This window comes from Propithecus coquereli, unplaced genomic scaffold (assembly GCF_000956105.1).
Source record: "Propithecus coquereli isolate 6110/MARCELLA unplaced genomic scaffold, Pcoq_1.0 Scaffold71, whole genome shotgun sequence".
Classification (NCBI taxonomy): domain Eukaryota; kingdom Metazoa; phylum Chordata; class Mammalia; order Primates; family Indriidae; genus Propithecus; species Propithecus coquereli.
The window spans coordinates 13,466,555-13,475,232 of NW_012153174.1; the positions used below are offsets into that span (position 1 = coordinate 13,466,555).

An 8,678-nucleotide genomic window follows, 5' to 3' on the forward strand; every position below is an offset into this window, starting at 1 on the left:
ATGGTATACATATACCACATTTTATTAATCCACTCATGTATTGATGGACACTTGAGTTGTTTCCACGTCTTTGCAATTGTGAATTGTGCTGCTATAAACATTCGGGTGCAGGTGTCTTTCTTATACAGTATCATTTGTTCTTTTGGGTAGATGCCCAGTAATGGGATTGCTGGATCGAATGGTACTTCTACTTGTATCTCTTTAAGGTATCTCCATATTGCTTTCCACAGAGATTGCACTAGTTTTCAGTCCCACCAACAGTGCATGAGTGTTCCTATCTCTCCGCATCGATGCCAACATTTATTGTTTTGGGACTTTTTGATAAAGGCCAGTCTCACTGGAGATAAGTGATATCTCATTGTGGTTTTGATTTGCATTTCTTTGTGGGTTTTTTTAAATAGAGAAATGTCAAAATGTGCTTACGTAGAAATAGAAATATAAAAATATAGGTCAACTTGCCAGGTAGAAGAAGACATACAGTCATCGCTTCAAGAAAGAGATAAATGACTTAGATGTGAAACGTCCGTGACTGCCTGGGCCACTGTTTAAGGTCTGGAGAAAAGGACATAGTTTACACCTGAAAATCACAGGGCCAGCAGGCTGCATCTTTGAAACCTTGGGTGTGAGGAATGCTTGGTGCCAGCCGAATCCGTGCACCACTTTAGGCAATTAAATTATTGTAAATTTATGTAGGCTCGGCTGCAAGTGAGACCAAGATCTCGCTATCCAGTGGAAAAGAAGAAAATGAGTATTGGACAGGGACATAGAACTATTAGACCTGATCTCTGGAGAGGAGGTGGGAGGTTGAAAATGAAACGCCCGCTGCCATTTGGTCGGCACCTGCTAGACTTAGACTAGTATTAATTTCCAAGAAGTCTGGTCTGGCTGAAGGGACTGAGCAATAGGATACTCCGAGGATGGGTGAGATCCTGACACCAGGTCCCTGTCCATTCGGGACAGCAAGTGGAACATGTGGACACGGGGCCGGCAAGAGCTGAGCTGTCCGGCACCCAAAGTGCGAATCTGGATGACTGGGCAGGAGAACCAGAGGAGAGGCGCTGGGTGTGGGCTGAGAAAACACGTGGTGTCCAGGGCCCGCCCTAGACCTGGAAGACACCCACCAGTGATGGTGAGACTGCATTTAGGCCGCTTCTGCACGCCTCCCCTTCGCTAGTAGATCTCACTGCTGAACTGAAATGATCGTCTGAGAGATGTGCAAGGGTGTCTCAGTGCAGGCAAGACTAGCTGATGTTTACCCTGCCCCTCCCTCCCTCCCTCCCTGCCGCCCTGGGCGGGGCACAGAGGCTGGGATGCTGGCCTGAACAACATATTGTCCTGATGGTGTAAGGTGGGGCAGGTCCTGGAGCAGGCTCCTCGTGTGAGTACCAGGTAGGACAAATAAAATAAGAATCTATGCCTAGACATCATCATCATCATCATCACCACCACCAGCACTTCATAGCACTTCTGTGTGTGTATATGAAAGACAGCAGAGCAATGTCTTCAAAGTACTGGAGAAAAGTAACTGAAGATTAGTCAAACTATAATTCAAGAGTGTGGGTAAAACAAGACATTTGCAGATATACAATGGTGGAGAGAGTTTCTTACCTACAGACCTTCGCTGCAAGAACTAAGAAAGGCCGTACTTCAGGAAAGAAGCAGTGAACCCGGAGGGAAGACACTGGAAGCAATTAACAGTAGTGGATACAAAAGGAATCAGATATAGCTATAAAGTGTGACATTTAATTTTGTGTTAGAAAGGATAAAACTAAAGCTATAAAAAAAAAACTCATGTCCACCACAGACAATTCAAATAACTTTAGACTTTCTTAGAAAAAATTATAAGAAAATTTTCTTTAAAAATTAATGGCATTCATAATTAGTCTAAAAATATAGCACGTAGTTTTAACATTAATGGAAGACAATAAAAGAAAAACTTCACCAACATATAACAAAGGTGGCATCAGCAAAGGAGAGAATCAACTATTCAATAAATACCAGCGTACTTGGTATTGGGGTGAACAACTCATCCCACTTCCCTGGGACTGTCTCAGTTTTCACACTGAAAAGTCCCATGTCCCCAAAAGCCTGCAAGTCCCAGGCAAGCCAGGAAGGTTGGCCACCCCACCTGGTATCTGAATCTATAAAAATAGATTTATATTCCTACATTCTACCATATATAAAAATCAATTCTCACCTTAAAAAAAAATCAATTCTGGGTGGCTTAAAGGCCAAGAAGAAAATGCAAGATAATATCTTTTTGACCTTGGTCTTGGGAAAAATTACTTTTAAAAAGAAAAAGCTAAATCAATAAAAGGAAAAGATTCATAAATCTATCTTTATTAAAATACAAAAATGTATTTAATAAGAGAACTAAAAACGTGTTCTCATGAAGACTTGTACATGAACATGGTTCATAACAGCCAAAAAGTGAAAACAACTGAAATGCCTATCAACTGATGAATGGATAAAAAGTGTGGTGTATCCTTACAATGGAATACTATTTGGCCATAAAAAGGAATGAAGTATTGATACCGCCAAAACGTGGGATGAACTGTAAAAACATTATGCTAAGTGGAAGAAGCCAGACACAAAACACCACGTATTTTATATGATTCTGCTTATCTGAAATGTCCAGAATAGGTCAATCCATAGAGACAGAAAGTAGATCAGTGGTTTCCTAGAAACGGGATATGGAAGGGACTGCTAATGTGTGCAGAGTTTTTTTGGGGTGGTGATGAAATGATCTAAAATCATGGCAAAGGTTGTACAAGTCTATAAATATACTAAAAACCATGGAATTATACTGTTTAAATTGGCAAATTGTGTGGTGTTATTGTAATAAAGCTATTTTTGAATGTGTTTAACAAAATATACCAAAAATAAAATGAAAAGATAAAACATACTGAGAGAAGACAGTTATAATGCATTTAACAAAGAATTCACATCCCAAATATATAAAGAATGTCAAGAGATTAATAGGGAAAAAACGACCAAAAGGAAAGTAAACAAATGAAATAGGACAGAAAAGATAATACACTTGTGCTTCCACTAACAAGGATAAGATAAAGGGAAGTTAAATATAAACCCTCCTAAATATATAACTAGAAAAACCTATACCCCACAAAAGGAGACTACCGTGTCAATCTGAGTGAGAAAAATTGAAAAGGGGTCTAAAGTTCATGAACAGGAGAATGGATGCCTGATACAGTGCCGTACCGTACAGCATTTAATTTTATCTACTGGAAAACAATCAATCGGTTCATATGCTAGAGGAAAAAAATTACAAAGCTATGTACATCATATAATAACATTTATACAAAGTTTAAAAATATATTTATGAATATATATAGTAGCATAACTATAAATGGGAATGATAAGCAAGTTAAGGATGGTGGTTATTTCTAAAGTAGAGAGAGGGAGAAATAGGATAGGAAAAAACTAACAGCAAACTTCACCTGTTTTAATATTTCATTTCCTCGATTGTTTTCCTGAACATTTCTTTTGAGTTTTTCCATATTAATGCACATAGTAGAGTCAATTTTCAAGAAAGGTAAACGGTAATATGTTTTCTAAGCCCTTGTGACATCTTTCTGAAAATTCTGCTGTCGGGCCTCCTGGTATTTAGAGTTATAATGAAGGCATGCAGGTTCTCTTGAAAATGAACTTGTTTTCCTTTCTAGAAGGTTGCAGAATTTTTTCCTCTTTGTCACTCAAAATTTTACCAAATGTATTTAACCCTGGGTCTTCTTTCACTGAATATTCCTAAAACATGGGGAGCAACTCTCGTGGCTTCTACTGGCATGTTCTTGTTCTTCTGTAATAATAACAGTAGACCCAGGGAAAGAAACTTGACAGGAAAATACATTCTTCACTTTTTCAAAAGCATATTCCTACTTAAAATGAGGCAGAAAATATGTCAAAACTTAAATAAATTTTTTATTATTCAGTAGTTCACAGTATCGAGTTCTCTGTGGAATTGTGCCAAATTCATTTTTTTCTCTTCATTGTTTCAGTCCCACTGTGCGGTAATGTGTTCTGCTTGCAACAGAAGCCTCAGGAGTCAGGCAGTAATAACACTTACGCAGAGAGAGAACCACCGGGTGCCGCTCTGGTTTTCTTTCTAAAGAAACTATTATTTGCTGAAACTGTTTAGCCCTGGCATCAAGAAAGAAACAAGTCAAAAGGATTTCTGCATTTCTAATGATTTTGCATAGCTTTAAAGAGAAATAGAACTACACACACACACACACACACACACACACACACACACAATTTACAAAGTGGATGCGCTGAAAACAGGCTGAAATACTTTTATGAAAAGGAGTGATGAGTGTTAAGAAAGATACAATAAAAGGGATAGCAAAGTTAAAACAACCAGGCACAGTGGCTCATGCCTATAATCCCAGCACTTTGGGAGGAGAAGGTAGGAGAATCACTTGAGGCCTGGTGTTCGAGACTAGCCTGGGCAACATACCGAGACACCATCTCTACAAAAAAATTAAAAATCAGCCGGAATGGTATCTCATGCCTGTATTCCCAGCTCCCAGGGAGGCTGAGGCAGGAGGATCACTCGAGGCCTGGAGTTCAAGGCTGCAGTGAGCTATGATCGTGCCACTCCATTCCAGCCTGGGCAACAGAGTGAGACCCTGTCTCAAAAAAAAAAAAAAAAAGTAAAGTGAATATAGTAGAAAACTCATTCATCAATGACAAAAATCCATTTTTCAATTGATGGGATACTAATGTGTACACATGGATGCGCAGTGCGGAATCATGGACAGCGGAGGCTCGGAGGTGGGGAGTGTGTGAGGGGGGGATGGTGGGCGATTGCTTCGTGGGTACAGTGTGCATCGCTGCGGTGGTGGATGCGCTGAAGGCCCTGACTTCACCACAGTGCAGTATATCAATGCAGCAAAATTGCATTTGTACCCCATGAATACATAATTAACTGATGGGATACTAAAAGCATTCCTGCTAAAATAGAGAACAAGACAAGGATGTCCACAATCTCTACTACTATTTAACATTGTATTTTAGGTATTAGCCAATGCAGTTACACAAGAGGAAACAATCAGAGGCCTAAGAATTGGAAATGAAGAGGTAAAATTCTCCCCATTTGCAGGTGAGAAATCTGGACACCCCAAGTGAATTATTGCTATAACTGATGCAAATACAAAATAATTCAGTAAAGAAGAAGGGTGTAAACTAACATAAAAAATGATAGTCTTTAGGACTTGTGTCTAAAATATAAATAACCTTTATATTTCAATAATGAAAGAGAAATAAACCAGTTTAGCCAGGCACAGTGGCACATGCCTATAGTCCTAGCTACTAGGAGAGCTGAGATGGGAGGATCCCTTGAGCCCAAGAGTTCCAGGCTACAGTGAGCTATGATCCTGTCACTTCACTGCAGCCTGGGCAGTAGATTGGGACCTCCATCTCTAAAAAAAAATAAAAATAAAAATAAACCAATTTAGAAATAGTCAAAAGATCTGAATAGACATCTCTCCAAAGAAGATGTACAAATAGCTAATAAATACATGAAAAGATGCTCAGCATCATTAGTCATTAGCGAAATTCTAATCAAAACCACAATGAGATACCACTTCACACCAGTTAGGAGGCTAGAATCAAAAAGACAATAACGACAGCTGTTGGCAAGGATATGGAGGCACCAGATCTCTCAAATATGGCTGGTGGGAGTGTAAAATGGTACGGTTGCTTTGGAAAACAGTTTGAGAATTCCTCAGAACGTTAAAGAAAAAAGTGACCATATGACTCAGCAGTTTCATTCCTAGGCACCTACCCAAGAGAAACAAAAATATATGTTCACACCAACTTGCAAATGAATGTGCATAGCAACATGATTCACGCAGCCAAAATGTGGAAACAACCCAAATGTCTATCCACTGAAGAATGGATAAACAAAATGTGACAGGTGTATCCATACAATGGGGTATTATTCAGCTGGAAAAAGGAATGAAGTACTGGTGTGTGCTGCAACGTGGGTTAACGGCGAAAACATGCCCCGTGAAAGAAGTCAGCCGCGAAAGACCACATATTGTGTGACTCGGCACAGGCAGGTCTCTGGAGACAGGAAGTATTCCGGGGCCGGTAGAGCGGAAGGATACAGGTAACAAGGAGCGACTTCTGCCAGGTGTGGGGTTTCTTTGTTGGGGGTCATGAAAATATTCTGAAATTAGGTGGTATCGATGGTTGCACAACTTTGTGAATAGATTAAAAACCACTGAGTTGTACACTTAAAACAGGTAAACTTTATGGTATATAAATAATAGCTCAATAAAACTATTAAGAAATTAATAGCCTTTATATGTACACCCAATAACCAGTTAGAAGATGATATGGAAGCAGAAATTCCATTGACAATAACAACAAAAATACTTGGAATAAGTTTATAGAGAAATGTTCAAAATATATTAATTTATAAGGAAACAAACTCTAATACAATAGTAGATTTTGATTGTTCACTTTCCTGGTTTTCTCTAATACTTTTGTGTATGTGCCTATAAAGATATAATGCCTCCATTTTAACCAGACACAAAGCCTGGAAAATGTATACTTTTTTTTTAAGGTGCAGAAAATGAAATGAAAACCCAAAACATTCCTGACAATCTTACTTTTTTACTATTTCCTGATGAGTCTGTATTTATAAAAAGAATTATTATACTAAATGTAATTGAGTATAATAATTTCTAATAATTTCTTCCTCAGTATAGATCACAATATTATAGATAAATATAATTTATTTTTCTAATACCTTATTGTCATACTTTCGGTTTTCTTAAGAAAACCATCAGGGCCATTTTTTTTTTTAAGAAGAGAAAGAAATTCTACTTGGAGATCTGAAGTTCTCTTTAAAATATTTGTAAAAAATTCTTTCCTTGACAGAGACAACTCAATCAACAAGTGAATGTCTTGTTTTTGCAGTCTCACTGTTAGAAACCAGGACCAGAGACCCACGAGAGCTTCCCATGAACTCAGAACAGATGATCTTCCAACCTGTGAAGAAAGGTAAAATCTCAAGTTTTTTAGCTGCTAAACTAATGGAAATACCAATCTTTTTCTTTTCTTTGTACTGTATTGTTCTCTGTTTCTTTAATTGCAGTGTAGTAACATCAAATCGTAATGTGGTATCGCATTTTCCCCTGGCAGAACTCCTTTTATTCATTGTGTGATGGGGAGAGAAACCAGTTCCATTATTATCCCTTCGCCAATCACAAATACAAATTGGTGCTTCTTGACAAAACATGTTATTTTAGTTTTTTATAATATACTTTTTAAAATAACAGACCATAATAAAATATACATATTTGGGTTTTGGAAAAGTTTAAGATGCCCTTTTTCTCTTAACTGTAAATTTATACTAAATGGCTAAATGGTAGTGTTTTTTAAATCTAAGTATTTGGGGAAAAAAATACATAAGTTACTTTACATAATGCCAATTTAAAATTTTTTTTCCTTCCTACGTTACCAATTGATTTACTTTCACTTTACTATTCTTATACCTACTCTTGGTATTATGCCTTTATAATTGCAGACATTAGATAAATATTCTAAAAGCATTGTACAAAAAATTTTATATTAAATTGCTGCTTTTTGAGGGGAAAAAAACCACTAGTAGTCCAAAAGGTCACTTAAATATTTTGTTCATTCTTTATCATGTTTATCCTTGCCCAGATTGTTTTAAATACAGGAAACATGTTAAAATCTTCACAGTATATGAGTTTCTTAACAACGGCTGGTATCGTGTGCCAAGGCTTTGAGAACGTTGCATGTGGAAGCAGAGTGTCTGCATCTCGTCCTGCCTGCGCTTGTCCTGCCTGAGTCACCTTGAGCACTTTACTTAGTAGCCACATTCTGCCTCACTCTCCTTATGTGTGCGGTGGGGATCACAATAGTTGGTTGGGGCTGAGCCAGTGAAGGGTTGTTGTGAATATTGAATACGACAAGTAAAGCACTTGGAACAGAGCCTGGCAGGAGGCTCGATACATGTGGGGCTGTCTTTGTTCTCAGTTGTATCCAATTAATAATATAAAATGACTCTTAATCAAACTTAATGTCTTTTGATTCCAGTTCTACTTAGACTTTAATATTATACTTGCATTTGCCCTGTATATCTTGCCTGTCTACTTGTTTTTAACTTTTTTGATAAAAATAGCATTATGTTGGATTTTGCTTTTTTGCCCTAGTTGGAGTCTCTGTTTTTAAATATACAATTGTATGGAGTCAGTTATTTTGATCATTACTAATAGGATTAATCTTCCAGCAAATTCTTTGGTTGTCTTCTTGTAATATCCCTAATTATTTTCTTATTTTTTTCTTTTGTTTAATGAGCTATGCTTTCTTTGCTTTTAGGTTCTTCAGTAGTATGGAATGTATATATGATCTCTCTTTCGAGAACAAAATTCTACTGATTACCTTTAAGTTTTTCAAAATCATTATTTAATATATATTTCTTGGGCTGGGCGTGGTAGCTCATGCCTGTTAATCCTAGCACATCGGGAGGCTGAGGTAGGAGGATGACTTGAGGCCAGGTGTTCAAGGCCACCCTGAGCAACATACTGAGAACTTGTCTCTACAAAAAATAAAAAAATTCGCCAGGTGTGGTGGCGTGTGCCTGTAGTACTAGCTACTTGGAAGGCTGAGGCAGGAGGATC

At 37.7% G+C, this 8,678-nt stretch overlaps 1 protein-coding gene across 1 annotated transcript in view; it reads left to right on the plus strand.

Annotated features, from left to right (window-relative positions):
* Positions 1 to 8,678, plus strand: part of RGS20 (regulator of G-protein signaling 20) — a 76,118-nt gene that overhangs the window by 61,135 nt on the left and 6,305 nt on the right. Inside the window, exon 3 of the mRNA XM_012661450.1 lies at positions 6,949 to 7,032. Coding sequence (XP_012516904.1) covers positions 6,949 to 7,032 — 84 coding nt within the window. The remainder of the gene's footprint in view (positions 1 to 6,948; positions 7,033 to 8,678) is intronic.